Genomic DNA, 18,592 nt, shown 5'->3' on the forward strand with positions numbered 1-18,592 from the left:
CAAATAAAAAAAATTTAAACATTAAACTTACAAGTATGTGTATACAGTGTAGTCAGAGTATTGCACTAACTGCTGATTTTTAAAGTATCTAAGAAGAAATTTGAGAATTAAATACAGTATCACTCGCCTAGAAATGTGAACTTCATAAGATTTAACGATCTCTATTATAAAGTGGAGTTCAAATTTAGAGAGCTTTGCCATCTTCTCCAATTTCTAAAACCCAATCTTACCAGCCACTCCCTCTTTTGCTACATTTTTAGATCATAATCTGGGAATATCTATATACAGCAACCAAATTCTAAACTCCACATTTTAGAGTTTCATATATTTAAAGGGGGAAAATATGTAGTGGAATGAGTTGGTTTTTTCCACCCACCCTCACACCTTCCTACTCCCCTCCTCAACCCAGCAAAATACGATGAAAAAGGCAAATTCATACCACATAAGAAGGAGATGAAATTACAGTTTAATCAAAATTTTAACAGAACTGGAAATGTGAATATTAACATGCAGTTTTAAAATACTTTTTCCTTTAAAAGTTTTAAATTAACTCTAGAGTAGCACTTCAGAAAGGATGTGAACGAGAAAGAGCAGTCTGCTCTCCAGTACAGCAAACGGGTGAAAGGACTGCCTGTCTGTATTCAAAGATCAGCCAAAGAAAAGCAGCCCCAGGCAGGTTTCTGCTCTCTATGGAATGTGGGTCTGGTTGTTACTCTTAAGATCCAAGACAGCAGGTTTGGGATACTTTCATCAATATCAATTCCAGCATCAAAGGAAGTACAAGTCAAAGACCAGAGAGCTAACATACACCCTGACATTGATAATCTGAATGACTACAAAGATCAGATGAAGTTTGATACCTCTTGCTACCTGTAAATAAATCAATATTCAGATATTTATTGTTAATGTTACTACTTTTTTTTATCATCCATGGGCAACAGATTGTTCTAAGTAAATGCTAACAGCATTCAGAAAGATGTGGCAGTGTTGGGAACCTGTTTCACTACCACATAAAAATTAAATAACTACAGGGAAAGAGGAATAAATTGTTTCTTACATATTAAAAGTACCTGGTACAAAAACAACTATGAGCTGAATGTAGCCCACAAACCCCAACACAATTCATTTAATCATGGGGCATATATAGGCTATAAACTGACAAGGATAATCACTTGAAGAACACAGAAAATATCAATGGCCACTATTTCATGTTTCTTTTTTTTTCAGGAATAAAACCAAAAGCTTCTGAACCACTTCACTACTGCACTAACCACCATATTCTGAAAGCTTTTACGTCTCCCAGAAAAGAAAAAAATACAATGAAAAAAAGAACCAGCTGAAAAAATAACAAATGAAGCACATCTAATGAAATTCTTTTATATCAGTGGAAATTGTCAATATTCAGTTTTTGCCATCTCACAATGGAAATATGAAAGTTAAGTTTCTTTCTTTAAATAAATCTCTTCCTCAGCATCAAAAAGAAGCAAGGTTCTCAATAAAGAAAAGTTAATCACAAATGCACACAACTTTTATTCAACAAAAACTTTAGCAGAGTGCCTTCAAACAATTCTAAGATTTTTCTTTAAAAACTGATCAAACTACTCCACAATCCCTACTTTGATGACCACATTCAGCAGTTTTGCATTCAAGACTGTTATTTCAGGATCAGAAAGCCTAATTCTCCTTCAACTGCCTAAGTAAAGAAGGCTCTAGGCCTATCACAAGAAATTCTGAAAACATGAATAATTGACCATAAAGTATATTTATGAAAATTTCCTTTAAATCTCTTTTCCTCGTGCAGGGTCAAATTACATCAATATGTCGCATGCTGGCATGAAGGCCCAAGTAACATCATATATGCCTTGCATCCACCATGAGTACAGCTGCTCAGTATGTTAGATATTTGTGTTTTATGTTCTTCAGAAGCAGTATGCTAAACCTGATGTTTGCAGCCAATAATTAGTTAGATCCCTGTACAGTAAAAATTCTAAAGCCACAGCACAGTTTCCCAGAACGAGGGAGTTTGAAAATTCAGAAAAGACACTACAGCTTTAAATGCAATCTATTGGTAATAGCTGAAAATAGCTTTAGTGTGATGTCTAGGACGCTGACAGTTTATGCCAGTGGAATGTTGATACAGACCTTGCAAAGCTGCAGTGATGTAGAGACTGAAAGATGCGTAGGTTTGAATTTAGCAAGTGCTCATATGGCACAGAAAGGTAATTTTATACTTGCTGTGATATAACCAGCCTGATTACTTTAGTCAACAACTGATACAGACAGACTGATAAAAACCACACTGTGGTTTTTGACACAAAGACAAATGAAACACTAAAATATTAACATATTATTTTACATCTTACAATTTAGATCAAGATACCAGTCTCTTCCAGTATGCCTTCGATTCCATATAGCCGAACCAATAGAGCAGATCAAAGACATAGCAATAAGGATGCAGAACAGAATCAAAATCTGAATATTCGTAATTCGTTCCACGTTAGACATTTTAAGAGGTGGACTTGTTGAATTCTGTAAAAGATACAAACCAACAGTGGCTATTAAATATTAGAAGAGATATACATACTTTTCGCTTTTCAAAATGCGTGTTACTGCATTCTTTTCTAAATATTCTTCCAAATACATCATTATAATAAATACCATAACTCTTCCCCCCCAAAAAAAGCAGCTTATAAATCTATGAATTAGAGCTTTAGTTTGTATTACAAACAGTTTAAACAATTACACAGAACACTTATAACAGCAACAGCTAACAATATTAAAATGAGTATGCATACACCTTATCATCAGTGCTATAGAAGACAACTGCTAATACAAACTTTTTCAAGTAACTGTTTTACAAATCAGAAAACAATAAATAAGAAACATGCATGACCAACTTGAAAGCATTTTTTTGTCAACAAATGCATCTGAATTTTGATATTTCAAACAGCACTAGGAAAACTAATTTCATAGTCTGAGAATGGTTCTCTTCCCACCGCATTTGGCAAATAAAGTTTCACTTTATTTTCTGACAAGACTGCTTACCTTTGTACTTGAAAGAAAGCTACACAAGAGGACAGTTTTAGGAGGAGTCAAAAATAAAAAAAGATGAACAGGCAAACTATAATGATCCAGCTTGCTAATCTAACAGTTTTCAAAACATAAGTTACAAAATAGAATCAACAAATACTTACTTATGCTTACTAATAGAAAAACTACTCTGTAGCTAAATGACTAATAATAAGAAAGTACTTTATTTTTATTGGTTTTATTTCGTAAGAAAGATGCTCTATTACCGACATTTCAGCTACTGTATTAAGTGTAGCCATGTTCTCTGACACGATTTTCAACACTATGTAATGGCATGATAAGGTAACAAAACAGGTAATTTAGTGAAAATCTAAGTGACAAACCTGCATAAGTTTTGTGTCATGTCCTGTATAGACAACTATTCCATGAACCCACTGAGTATTTCTCAACTGAGCTCCTCGTAGAAGAATCTGATCAGCTCCCAGTGGAATAGTACTAGAAGGAAGGAGTTTTAAATTTAGCATTAAAACAATGTCAATGAATAACATTACCGTCAGTTGTTAAAACTAATTTTTAAAATTTAGACAGTAAATATGGTAGGAACCTAATTTTCATAGTTAACTTCTGGGAAGCGTTGACAGAGAGAAAACCTGTCAGTTAAAAGCAAGCATAAAAAATTAAGTATGAAAAATATTACTTACCACTTCATTTTGTCTATGGACTACTAATTTTGATATGGTACTACTAGCATACTGAAACTAAAAAAGGCTATTTTTCCTGTGATTTATAACTCTGAAGCTTTTTTCCCCAAGTCTACGCTTAAAAAAATCTTCAAAATGAATTTTCAAATTAAATAATTTTCTGAACTCTTAACTTTATCCACTCTTCCAGTGAAATAAATATGCTTTATGAACATAATTATTTAAAATTCACAACATATTTTCTTCACCTTCTTTAAATTGCAAAACCAGATAAATTTACTTCTGCTGCTCTTTTAGAACTGCACTGCTAAGCTACGAAACCTCAAAAGACATTGCAAACATTTAACTGTATTAAATTCCGACAGCTGACTTAATTTGTATACTGTAGCTCAGGTTATTCTTAAAATAGAAAAAATTTAGATTATTATTACTCTTTTCTTGGGACAAACAATACCCTATTTTGGTACTTTTCTTTCTATAAACACCAGCTAGCACTTCAGACTTGTCAATAGTGTTCTACTGTTTGGTATTCTCATCAAAAACTATGATCTCTACAGTTGTTTGAAACCAACACATTGTGAAGATCACAAATAAACTGCTTACTGACAGCAACTATATCTGATATATAAGCTATAAAAAGTCTGAGGAAGCCATGATATTTGGTAACATTTTTGGTAGCACAAAGATCATGAAGTCAGTCTCAGTAAAAAAATTTCAAGTACTAATTTCCTCTGGATCATCATGCCCCTTTCCCTCCTCTCACACACAAGCTTTTAAGATTCAAAGAGCGCAAGTAAAGAGGAAACAACACATTCTTCCTCCCCTAAAATTAACAGTGGCAATACAAGTTTTTTGAATCAGCTCTTGCAGAAACTAGAGGGAAAAAAAAAAAAAAAAGTGTTCTTCCATGAAAACCGCAACAACTAACAAATACCACCCCACTACAGCTTAGTCCACTTTTGAGGAAACTAGCATGGAGCAAACTGGTTGTTTAAGGAATCATTTTCCCCACCAAATAACTATGTTTCAGCAACTGGAATTGAATTATATTGTTATAGAATATATTTCCAGCTGCAGGCATTTCATCAAAAGAAGGCATCAGGAAAGAAAACAGAAATAGGAAACATACTGAGATTTACCTGTTTTCTAAATCTGACCTGTGCTGCTCTTGCACTTAAGATTTGTTCGTATCATGGCAAAATTAAAAGAACAAATGTCTTTTCAAGTACGAAAGGAACTGCTGGGGTTTGAATTACCCAAGAATCATTAAGAGAGACTCCTGTTGCCATCAAAGATTGCTTCTGAACTTATATTTATTCATTTGCATTCTTGCAGAATTATTCCAAGTCTTTTGGACCATCAGTCAGACAACAGGCAAACATTTCAGATAAGAAATGGATTACCTGTTATTCCAAGAATAATTAGATATTATTAGCCTATTAACACTAATGTGAATGTCACAGAAGGAGAAAAAGAAACTTTCTTTGGTTATATGCAAGTCTCTCACAGAGAGATTAGAAATCTTTTCAACTATGGACCTTCTCTGGAAGGCCAAAAGACTTTGTGGCCCTTCTACTAATTCAAGAGGGTCTGGGAAGGCAGAAGGCAAAACCTTCCACTCTTAATTTTTGTATTCTTTGAAGAGTCAGGGGAATTCTTTGACTCTTCCTGTATCTTCCTCCTTGTTTTCTTAAGAAATATGAACAATATGCAATAAAGTCTTTTCTATTGCAGGATCCATCAATTCTTTTTTTCCATCAGGACACTGTCTCTCAAATTCTCCAACTGTCCCAATTCTGCACCTTGGGACAGGGAATTTATCCTTAAGGGTCTGTTACTGGGAAGACAATCAGAAGTGAATTGGGACTGCAGAACAGGTCCAGTGGGACCTGTCTCCAGCAGACCTGGTGCACAGACCAAGGAAAGGAGAGAGCAAAACAACCAGGGGCACAGAATGTCCAGATCTGCCTGGTGTCATGCTAATGATCCTCAGTAACTCTCTAATAAGGAGATGGTGTGATGACTTGATGGAGCTATTAAGTCACTATTTCCCAGTCTCAGCCTTCTCAAAACTGCTCCAACTCATCTGATTCTTCTTGTATGCTACATAACTAAGAACTCATCAGCAACATACTTGGGTTGTATTCAGTAAGGGATGTTCTCAATAGGAAATATTACCCTTTCAGCATATTTTTGTGCCAGAGCTGTCAAGGGTATATTAAGAACCTGAAATTCCTAAGACACATTTGAAGGCTTACATACCAAAATGTCTTCACACTTCATTTTTACCCAAAATTTGCTTAACAATGCCTTCAGGAAAACATTTACTTCAGGTGTGTATAAAAAATATCTGCCCTTGCTTTTAACTTGCTCACCCTTCCTCTCTGAGCCATTGTCTAATTATAATTTCACATTTATCCAAGCTAAAGAACTTTTCTTCTTTTTATAACTAACTGTCTTCATTGACTGAAACCAAGCTGAGGTGCTTCTGTATATTCACGAGCACAACAAAGAGCTGTATACTTTGGAGGATACAAAGAAAACTTTTTTGGCCTCTGTCCACAGATTTAGCCATAAGGCAAAAGAACTGTAGTGAGGTTCTACCTCCTTGAATATTAACAATTAAAAAGGAAAAAAAAAAAAAGAAAAAAAGAGGACCTTTGTTTTTTTTGAGTTGCTCTCCCATGAAGGCAAAAAGAAAAGACTGAAAAGATCATCCAGATACAACATTTCTGGCACTGCAATGAGTTATCTAAAGGAAAAGGAGAAAAAAGAGGGAGATGCATTTTAAGTACTCTCTATTGCTTTTGCAAAAGTTTTAAGATGGTAGTGGATGAAGTTGAAATTGCAACAACTGGAGCTACACAATCTGGTAGGAAGGTTTTAAAGATCTGATTGTTTACCAGTTAGATGAATCTGTGCTACCTCTAATATGGACAGAAAGAGAACTTATTTCTGATTTTTCAGAGCTGGGAATAAGATCAGGATCCAAAAAGAGTTACTTACCTGCAATTCTTTTTCACTGAAGGTAAATATTATATTAGAGCCACACTTTTGCAACTATTCTACTGCACAGGAACTATGTTAAAAATATTCCAAAACTGAATTTCCCAAATGAAAAATTGCTTGACCAGCAGATGGCGTGCTCCTACACATTCTTCAGGCATAATGGCCATCAGCACATTCCACGTTTCTTTTTAAAGAAATTTAATTCTTAAAATTAAATAATTAGATTGAAAAGTACGTTTTTTCCCTCTAGCCAGGGAGGAAGGATGAATGTGTGGATCTATTATAACTATTACCTTCAGAGAAGAATTACAGGTAAATGCTTTTCGCTTCTTAACGACAAGTACAGTGGAATTATAATAGATCCACACTCTTGCGACTGAAAACTCCCGGAATGCATCTGTAAGAAATCAGTAAATAAAACAAGGAATATTAAGGGGAAGGAGTTAAAAAAAAGTATTTAATAATTAGTTAGCACTATACATATCACTCTAAAACCACAAAGACAAGTAATATTGTATATGGAAAAATATATGCCTACCAAAGAAGAAAGAAATCCTGTAAATCTTTGGGAATGAACAACTCAACAATTCTGGATCTAGCAATGAACTTTATACTTCTAATGTACCACATTCAGTTCAAACCCATAGAGGACTCTAAATATCAATATTTACTAAGCATTTATTTTAAGAATTTTTGAAGCAGTTTTACAAGTATGTATGTTGTAATTGCACCGAGGCAGTCTATTATTACAGAAACATACTTTCAGTGAGCTAAGGCATTAAATGTCTTTCAGGTACCAAATTAGAAGAATTTGAGGTATACAGTGATGGACTCAATTTCACTCCATATTTAGACAAACAAAAGAAAACAATTAGAAAAAAAAAAACTAGAGGAAAACCTACTTCTACTCAGCTTCTATAATAGAAACTTAACAGAGGATGTATCAGATACTTAAGTGAGTTACTAGATACACATTCCATGACTAGTTCAATTTTAATAGCACTCCCATCTACTGTTAATAGCTATTGCTTTCTGAAGGTCAACTAGTACAAAAATTCAAGTTCTAGACATTTGAAGTAAGCTTTTATCCCTCAATTTTTTTTTTTAAAGAATAAAGAATACATCAGAAAATTTGTTTTCTTCTCTAGTCTTAGCAGAACAGACTTTACTTTTCATATTTTAACTTGAGTAGTTTAGTAACATATATTCATCTACCGATAGACTGAATCTCCCAAGAGGTCATCTTCCTTGGATCTACATACCCATGCCCATCCAGTCTGATGTTTCCAACAAAATCATAGAGGTGTCGGTTTGGGCTCTCACATTCAATTCTGCCAGAAAGACTCATCAAGCTTTCTATGTCCTTTATGTCTGATGTTAGTGGCAATCCCTGTAAACAAAATTTGTTTGTCATGACAGTAAGAATCACTTTCCAATATAAAAATGTATGTATTAGACATTCGATGGTGCAAGACTAGAAAACCAGAACCCCTATGGCAGCAAAATGGGAATGCAACACTTTGCTGTCACACTGCTGGATGCTAAAGACAGTGAAAAAGTCACCTTAGTAACTTATAGCATCATGATGAAGACAGGGTTGTAACCAGTCATATAGCTCAGCGAGAATGTCCCTGAATGCAGACAATGCACTCAGTCAAAAAATTATATTCCCTTCTTGCCTTTGATGGGTAATACTGGCACTACCAGCTTCTTTCTGCACGGTTTCTCTATCACCTATCCTCTAAAAACAAAACCAATACCCAAGCTACTAATATTTCTACCAATTTTTCCAAAGAAAAAGCCCCCAGACAAAGCACAAAGCATGACTTAGGAGTACCTTGATTCCTCCCACTTGATTAATTCAGCAAAAACTTCTATGATGCCAATAACCTGCAGCCTTTTATTCAAACCACTGTAATTTCAACCTTCTAAAACAGCCATTAATGCTGTAAAAGATATTTTTATAAACAGATGAAAATAGTATTAGCAGTATTCTCAAAAATAAATTCATACCTGTCGAATTTTTAAGTTTGTCTCACCATCTAAGTTAGATGTTTCGATGTAGCACATAGCCTGTGGTTCACTATTAAGAAAAGAAAATCCTTAATTTTAAATGATACTATCGAAATTCACAAACTTTCTGTAGTCTCTTAATGTCTATTTATGCAATCAGCTTTTTTTTTTTTATCAAATCTTCAAGAGAAATTTTACAGGCAAATTGTAAAAAATGGCAGTACTTTACAGTTTCAGAAAAGTTTGCCTTAAAAAAAAAGTTTTTCCTAAAAACTTAATGCTAAGAATCCTGTACACAGCAAAAGCTTTTTGCGTTTTTATATGAGATTAAGATACAGACACAAGTGTAGTGCATTTGTAGTGCCTACTACTGTAGGCAGCAGTAGTTTAGACATGGAAGTTTCTGTGTAAAGGGTTCTTTTATTAAAAAAAGTATTATTTACGGATAACATACTATAGTTTTTGAAATACGCCCTTTAAGAAGCTTAAAAGGCTATTTTTTAAATTAAAGGGTTTAAGTTTATGCAGAACATTATTACTTGAATGGTTAATCCATTTAACACATATTGATAAATGGCTTATTCTTTGCAATAAACTTTTTCAATACAATTTTCTGATATGAAACACAGCAGCAATTTTATCTTTTGTAAAATACTTTTAGACTTCAAATCATATTACAACCATTACAGATCTCTTGACTAGGAAAACAGAGATACAGCAGGACATGACTTTTCTGCAAGGAGACAGTAAGCAAGTGTATGCCTAACAGCTCAGGATTTCTGAAGTACTCGTCAGCTCCCATGTTCTGGGTGTGAAGACAGAGCACCTACTACTTACATCTACAACAGATAGATGTTTTGATCCTGTAAAGGATGAAACAAGTCATAAAACCTCCTTACAGCTTAAAAAAATAAATGTTTACTCTCTACACCACTCTAAAGCTTCTAATATTTTCCTTCTTTGTAGCACAAACTTCAAGCACCAAGCGTTTTGCAAAGTTTCCTTTCTTAATGCAACAGTGCCTTCTGATTGCAGGATAAAATAACGTAGGTTATTCTAACACATTTTTTGTAAAGCAAAAGTATTAAAAAGTGATATACTGCTTTCAGGTTAGTGTTTTCTGGCAAACTTTTCTAAAATGTAAATAACATCTATTTAGATTGTTTGGACGGAATCACTTGTATAAAACATTATAACAATTCTAGCATTTTTATTGGTTAATACAAAAACAAACAGTATTTTCATGAAGCAGTTTTAAAACAGACTAAGGCAGCAAAGCCATTTCAAGTGAGACACATGCTAAATTGTAATTACTGTAGCAGATAGCAGTGACCTCCAAAGTAAGTAAGTTACAATTAGATCAAGGCAGGCCCATTGATTTATTAGGGAAAAACAAAGTGCGGTAACAGTGCAGACAATAGCATAAAGCTGACACATCTAAGAAACATGCATTTTGTCACAATACACAAGAACAGTGCTGCTTTTGCCATTGCATGCAGCAGAAATTGTGCAACATCCAGTTTGTGCAGAGGGTCCTCTACCAGTCCTACCAACATTAAACTATATTCTTTGCTGAAAATAGTGGGTTGGTATAAACATGTATATTCTTAATTTACTCTAAGGAATTAAAAATATATTATACTGGTGTCTTACCGTGTGTTTTTTCAATGACAACTTGTCTGACAAAATTTTATGGTGGTAGTGCAAAAACAAAGAGGACTGAGATTTTGATTTCTTGGAGTGTTATCGTGTATTTACACTTTAATGATCTGTATTTTTATCAGCTCAACCCCTTCTAATTTTATAAAGGTTTTGTTGAAGAAAGCTGAACAGCAAAGCAGCTGTTATCAGTATGGCAGTGTTCTTCATATTTGGTATATGAGGACCCACTTACACGTCTCCTGTGAAACTAATTAATTCTAACCTTGACGACAGACTGATGAGATCAGCTGGGAGATGTTCCCCATTGGTCACTTTCACTACTTCCCCTACTGCCACCTACACATCCCAGTTTGAAAATTATTAGAACAGAAAAGTAAGTGACATGGAAAAAACAAAACAAAAATGGACAAAGACAAAAAGACAGAGTTTGAAATTATTATTCAAACAATACATGTTAATTAAAATGTCTGATAACAATTTTTTCAAAACCTATTCTGATCAGGTCAGAAACAAAAGAGCTAGAATATTTTCATTTTTACTCAATTATATGGTTTTACTCTAAGGCACTGATTTTAAGCTGCAGAGCACACTGACACTGTACAGTAAAAATAAAAAGCTGTTATGCTTATTTCTCAACTGACAAAGTTTTTAGATACTCCATACATTATCTATAAAAATAAAAGCCACAACAACAGATTTTCCACCAACTTTTCAGAAAGTCAGGTGACAAGAACCTTTTCTATGTAGATAAATTGTGTTTTGCTTCAGCTTTGTAAATTTCTGTACACACTGAATTAGCAAGAACCAAACAGAATCAAATCTCTCAGAGGTTTGCGTCTTTCCAGTGTAAGAGATTATGATTTCCTAAAACAATTAAGAGCCTCTTAATCTCCAGAAACTGCTATTGCTAGTAAAAGGAACCAAACACCATTAGTTTGAATTAAAACCAAGCCCACAAGCTTGCATTGCTATTGAAACCTAACATGTAATTGGGGACCAATAAACACCTGGAATGCGAAAAATCAGTAAGATTGTCTTCCTGGAGAATGCACGGCCACGTGGAGACAAGAAAGAGAGCAAATTAGAGGTAATGTAAGTAGCACAGGCTTCTCTCCTGGAAGGGGGGCTGCAACAGGACCGTAGCAATACAACTAAGAAGGAAGCTGTAGTTTGAAGAAATGCCTGAGCTGGGCCCAGTAAAGCAATCATGATGCGAGGAGTCTCCTTTGCAAACTGGATCCTAGAAGAAAACCTAACAGGAAAACTTAGGGTGAGTAACGGTCATAGTTGGGACAGTGTGTTTTGACAAGGGCAGTAAAGAGAGGTTAAACAAATAGGTAATGATCTTGGCCAAGTCCAGCAGCAGCTGTTACTTCAATATATCAGCACATGACTTGGGGATGTTGGTCAATGAGAAAATGAACATGAGCCGGCAGTGTGCGCTCGCAGCCCAGAAAGCCAACGGTATCCTGGGCTGCATCAAGAGGAGCGTGACCAGCAGGTCGAAGGAGGTGATCCTGCCCCTCTACTCTGCTCTCGTGAGACCTCACTTGGAGCATTGTGTGCAGTTCTGGTGTCCTCAAAACATAAAAAGGACATGGAACTGTTGGAACAAGTCCAGAGGAGGGCCATGAGGATGATCAGGGGACTGGAGCACCTCCCGTATGAAGAGAGGCTGAGAAAGTTGGGGCTGTTCAGCCTGGAGAATAGAAGGCTGCGTGGAGACCTCATAGCAGCCTTCCAGTATCTGAAGGGGGCCTATAAGGATGCTGGGGAGGGACTCTTCATTAGGGACTGCAGTGATAGGACAAGGGGTAACAGGTTAGAACTTAAGCAGAGGAAGTTGTATTGGATATAAGGAGGAAGCTCTTTACTGTAAGGGCAGTGAGGCACTGGAATGGATTGCCCAAGGAAGTTGTGAATGCTCCATCCCTGGTGATGTTCAAGGCTAGGTTGGACAGAGCCTTGGGTGACATGGTTTAGTGGGAGGTGTCCAAGCTCATGGCAGGGGGGTTGGAACCAGATGATCTTAAAGTCCTTTCCAATCCTAACTACTCTATGATTCTATGACACAGGATTCCTCTAGAGGGGGGACAAGGCTCAGAGTGATGGCTTTGCAGGCAGGTGATAATTTTCTGTGTGTAAACTACAACTGAAGAACACTGTGCTGCAAGCGTCCTTCAAATCCAAAAGGGCACACAAGAAAAGACATCAAGGCAAAGACTCAAATTTAGGAGTTTACTCAGATTTCATAGAAGCTGGTCTGAGAGGATGTGACCTTTTCTGCCTGTAAGACACTCGTGTTAGCAAGACATAAGCTAATATCAGGCCAACAGAACAAGTGTTCTTGCTGCATGGTGTATTTCCTGAAGAAGATCTTGGTGGACAAGCACCAATAAAATTTATAAATGCTTCTCAAATTGCAGAAGTAAAGGTTTATTGAGGATACTCTACACAAAACCAGCTAAGTTATGACAAACATTAGCACTGAAGACAGACTGTGGGGAAAATTTACTGTATTATATGGCAACTACTTTACACTTGATAATAATAGAAGTGCTTTAAGAAACTGCAACGCTTAATTTTGAGATGTGATGGAAGATGGAATAAACAATGTACTATTCCACACTACAGTCTAGTCACAGAAACAGGTAAGATCCTAACCTTATTAACTGTATGTATGACTGATTCATTAACTTCAGTGGGATCATAGCAGTTTATACCTAATTCAGAATCATACACTTGACAATAATGCTTCCACTTGTGCCAGAAAGAACATGGAAATTGCATTGTAAACATAGAGTAATAAATCAGAATGTTACTGATCATATGTAAATAATCTTCATTAAAACATTTCTTAGAATATGTTATCTATTGACCTGATCAAATAGATGTTGAAAAATGTGTATCTTCCACATAAGATGTGGATTTCTTAAATAAAACTGCCCAAGGAAATGATGATAAACAACCTCTGATTGCCCATGTAAGAAGAATCAAAGCATTTCATGCTATAAATCAAGTTTTGCTTTCAGTGCTGAAATTATTAGCATTATATATATATGAGAATTAAGTGAATATTCAGTTCATAAAGACAGCACAAATTTGATCATTCACATCTCACAATTACTTTTTTCCTGATTCAACTATCAAAATGGCGACTATATCCATTAAAAACCATGTCAGTTCCCTGTAATATATCCATTTATTTACAGCACAAAATTTGTTAGGCACACATCAAAAAGCCAACCAGTTTAAACATGGCAGTTGAAGTCCAATTTTTAGAATAAGAATCTCCCTTTTTTTGTATTATATTCAATAAAACTATATATAAAGTTTTTATTCTGGGTAAACTGAATGCCAGTGTAATCTTAAAACTGTAACTGTCACAGTTTAAAGAAACACTGCCTTAAATAAGTGCCAGAACGAACAAAAGACTACACTTCAGAACAGCAGCATTTTTGTTTATTCTTTATTTCCTTGGAGCAATCACAAATAAATAAATAAATAAATGCAGGGTAGAGAAACCAGCCTCTACATTGTAAGCATCAGTGGGCATCTCTACCTTGATGAGAGCAGTACAGTGTCAGCAGGTATATACTCTTTGCCTTTTATTATAACTATATCTCCAACATCTACCTGAAAGAAAACTGGGAATCGGTTAATGGTCTCAAACAAAATATGTTATCCCTTTGTTTTAAGCACAGTAAATATCTACCTGCTGAATTTGCTAGAAAGACTGTTAGAAACACGCATTTAGAAAAACCTAAAGGTATTAGGTACTCCAGTGATTCAGAGGTCATTGAAACTCTTTGGAGATGTTAGTTTTTTTAAACAGTCTTAATCCTGACCTTCTCTATGCAGTTCTTTACTTCTGCTAGTTATTGCAAAATTCTTTATGGGAAGACTGAAGCCGAGTTAAAGAAGAAATTAATCTCCCCTAAGATCACAGCTCAGTTGCACCACAATACATGCTGTATCCTTGCTTCTTCAAGGATACAAACCAATTTCAGCTGAACCTTGTCTCCAAATTACTGTGGGTCAATTTTTATTCAAGTTTTCAGGTACGGAAACTAATACAACTAGGGGACTAGACAGGAATTACAACATTTAGTCCTTTAAAGTTACCTTTAACAGTCCCATCTTAGCCACTATGTAACAGTCTTTAAACTTCTCAGGATTTAAGCAAAGAAGTTCACAAAGTAATTGGTTACTGAAAAGAAGTTCCTGCTTTGGCACACCAAATACTACTATGGGACTGCATAATTTTGCCAAGTTAATCATATTATTTAAGCTATTTTTCACTGAACTTAAAGACCACCACTGAACATCAGTTTTGCCTTACTCATACCATAAAAACTGATTTGACTTAAAAGTACATTTTAAGAGAGAAGTATTAACAAACAAAAAATAAATTACAAAAGACTGTACCTTTCCCATCATACCAGTTAATTCTTACAGATGACAATCATTTGGGGAAATAAAGCAAATATTAAATATGCATTATGCTCTAACAGTCACCAATACAGACACACCTTTTCCCAGTGGACAATCTCCCATGCACCATTTCGTAGTACTGAAAAAAAGGAAATAAAAAAGAAAGATTGTACAACTGGAAAATTCTCTAACTGCAGTATACAGGTATGTGTTGAACTCCATATGAAAACCAAACACAGCCCATTTACACAACATTTTACAGCATGCCTTGTTTCTATGAATTCAGGTCAAACATTCCAATTTTACAGCGCATGTTCTGTATATTAGTTTTTGTACCATAGAATCTTATTAAATGTCAATGATGACATTTTACAGGGTTTAAGAATCAATTATATCTGATATAGATTGTATGATAATGCGGTGTTTTAAAAAATAAATTAGTAATTGGAATAAAAACCGGCAAAGTTAAAAAGTTATGAAGTTATTGTGGGGGAGAAATCAACTAAATTCTTTTTTCACAGTTCAAATATTGATGATGTTCATGCAAAAAAGATCCATAAAAAAAAATCACCAGCAGGCTTCTTAGCATTCAGCTGTTTGTACTGTTGGGTGCATGTCACAGAGATTCAGGATTATTGCAGCCATCTCCTCCATAAACATACTGAAAATCCCCCAAATCAACCCATGCCATTGAAGATTTAGTATAGATTTTACCTGGCACTAGCAATTTTTATTGCAAGCATGCTCCACTACTCTAGTTTTAAGTATTAATACTATGATACAAAACCCATGCCTTGTTTGCTAGTTAATTGCCAAGATTGCCTTTTCAGAGAATAATAAACGTGACTTTTTATGATTAGCCCTAGTTACAAAGCTATTTAAGATTCATAGGCAAAAAGAAACTGAAATGAAAATGTGCCACCATGTGTCAATACCCAGATAGATCCAAGAGGTTGTTCTCTTTCACTGTGTCCCCCAGCTTACAAACTGTCAGGATGCTTATCTTAAGTACCTGATCAGGATCCAGTTCTTATGCAAGCACGTGCTGATTTCAAAAAAGTGGATCATAATGTGGGAATACATATAGACTTTATATCTACATCTTCCTTGAGGTTCTGTCCAGACTGACCCCTCTTCCTGTATCTCAACAGTTCTGTGAGTCATTACCTAAACTGCTTAATAATTCTTTGGGATAAGATAAATTTTCTTACCCTTCCTTCCCTTGTATTTATTAGTGCTGATATGCTCAGGGGAATGGTAAACAGAGCAGTCTCCCTTTCAGACAGTAAGCAAGATCTCTTTCTGACTGTCTCACCAAACAGCTGATCATTACACAAAATCTGTTTTGACAATCAATTTACCTTCACTGGGAAAACGACAGATCCAGAATGAGGACTGGTTGTAACAGTGTCCTTAAGGAACCCTAGAGGTCTGATAACTGTGCCACCACCTACTTCCATTCGTCTGTGCCAGCAATATTCTTTGTGGGGCCATGGTACCAACCAGATGAAAGAACTGATGAGGATTAAAAATATACCTTGCCGCAATCCAGATGACTAAATCTCACAAATAGCTACACTAGAATAACTGCCAGTGGAGTTCTGCAGGTCTTATTTATAAGCTGCCAGAGGTGGCCAAGGGCTTCTTATGAAGTGCTGGCTGCAGAAGCACTTGCACTGCTGAAATACACCCTAAAGCTGTTTCATATGTTGCCAAGCTGCCCTAACATAGCATTGCCACTGCAAAGGGAAGGTCCTGTTCTGCCCTCACCTCATGCAAAGGTGCGTGCCCCACTGCTTAATGCATGCTGCCTCTGGTGTTGGACACTTTGATGAGTCAGTTTAACCTACTAAATGGAAGGAAACTGTCAGCTTTTCATTTTGGATTTGTTTCCTGCTGGCTTAGCTGGTTAAAATCAGCTCACAAACGAATGAGTCAGACTCATGAAAATATGAGACACCTGAAATCTCAAGAGTGCTCTAACCCTAGCTTGATCCAGTGACTTTTAAGCAAAATTAACATATACTGACATTCAATTAAATCCATTTTTTATAAGACCAAAAAAAGAAGTGGTGTTGCTATACTCCTTTTATATAACAGTTAGAGAACTTGTGCCATAAAGTCTTCTGCAGCCTGGCTTTCACATTTGTATTTCCCATTTTTAGCTGTCTCTAACTTTCAAAAGCATGCTCCATCTGCCCTACACAAGACAACTTCACCACACTGCAGAAATACACATTTCATCAGACTGTCTGCCAGTGTCCTGCTGTGTGTGCATGCAGCCTGAGGTAACAAAAATCATCCCTAATGCAGCCTAATAAATCAAAATCCTCTGCAAAAGGTTTTTATAGTAGAAAGTTAATTACTTAAGGTTAATGGAGATACAGATGGTCTTTAAGGAATAGACAGATGAAGGGAAGCCCATATACAGAATCTATACATGCAACTGTCATTTCATTAACAATTTCATATGCTTAAAAGACAATGGAAGGTGGAGCTGGACATATAATGTACTAAGCACATTTTATGTAATGTAACTTTTCAGGGTTACAGAACTGCTGAATAGACGGCAAAAAAAGAAAAAGGAGTACCATACTGATTAACTTTTTAATTATTGCTTTGACAACAGACTCTATTTCACAATACATTGAAATATTGCTTTGACAGTATGCTAAGACTTATGCTGTAGTTACATGAATCCCACATTAGCTGAAGAAACTTGTTTCTCAGTACTACCAATATTTATGCATCCTCATTACGTTTCAACTTCCAAGATGTTCTTTTGCATGCATGAACATTCAGGAATTTTATGAATAGTCACCAAAGAGCCTAATGAGAGGCAACCAAGGAGAAGAGGCAGGAAAGACATTAAAAGAAGACTTTTATCAATTTTAAACTCTGTACGCTCTGAACAAACTATAGAAAAAACCAAAAGGCACTCCGAGATTCACTGCTACCTAAAACTGCTGGTTGCAATCTCAAAAGCTATTAACATTTGATGAAAGAATTTTAGATGTCTAAACTAAGGTTTCCTTTGTTTTTTATGTACAGATAAGAGGTTATCTATTTCTCCAGGCCTGTTCTCTTGAGATTTCTATTCCCAGTGCTTTCAGTCAATAGATTTGTCTCATTGTCTTTTTCAGCTACATGCTCAGTAGTTTCATAAGTTATCTTCCCCCTCCATCCTCCATAAATTTTACAGTAAACTTCAAAACTTATCTACAATTTAGGTGGGCTTTAGAATTTATGTTTTTAAATCAGAGACATTTCCAGTAGTTAGCAGTGCTAAGCATTTCTGATTAATTTTAGTCAATGACTACATCCCTCCCTAAAAAACTAGAGGTTACGCTTCTTTCTTATTTAAATAAGATTCCATGTAAGATTCTCCTTTTTGTGGTATTTTTCATACCTGCTGCAATCAAATTCACATGATGGTAATTCCTCCTCCTGTTTATAAAACCAGAACCAGCTCTATCAAGAGATGGCTGCCTCAGAACAAGTAACATGAAAGTTTGAAAAGCAGCAAAGGAGGAACTTAAACTTAAGACTTCCTACACAACAAACATGTTTAGGACATATTTCTCTCACTTTCTGAGCTAAAATAATTCCCTCAATTAATAGCTGTTCTCTATTTAAAAAAAATAAATAATCACATTCCAAATTTTTGGGTTAAGTACACTGCCTAAATATCTCATAATCTCTAATAAAACCATTATATTGATTTCATATTAAAACCAAAACAA

At 35.4% G+C, this 18,592-nt stretch overlaps 1 protein-coding gene across 1 annotated transcript in view; it reads right to left on the bottom strand.

Moving 5' to 3' along the window:
• ATP8A1 (ATPase phospholipid transporting 8A1) overlaps nt 1–16,309 on the bottom strand; it is a gene marked incomplete at both ends in the record, with an annotated part of 51,306 nt that extends 34,997 nt beyond the window's left edge. Inside the window, 6 exons of the mRNA XM_080629472.1 lie at nt 2,364–2,529; nt 3,414–3,525; nt 8,003–8,130; nt 8,754–8,823; nt 10,678–10,751; nt 16,211–16,309. Coding sequence (XP_080485598.1) covers nt 2,364–2,529; nt 3,414–3,525; nt 8,003–8,130; nt 8,754–8,823; nt 10,678–10,751; nt 16,211–16,309 — 649 coding nt within the window. The remainder of the gene's footprint in view (nt 1–2,363; nt 2,530–3,413; nt 3,526–8,002; nt 8,131–8,753; nt 8,824–10,677; nt 10,752–16,210) is intronic.
• Between the last annotated feature and the right edge of the window lie 2,283 nt (nt 16,310–18,592).

The sequence above is a fragment of the Psittacula echo genome (genome assembly GCF_963264785.1).
Source record: "Psittacula echo genome assembly, chromosome: 1".
NCBI classification, from domain to species: domain Eukaryota; kingdom Metazoa; phylum Chordata; class Aves; order Psittaciformes; family Psittacidae; genus Psittacula; species Psittacula echo.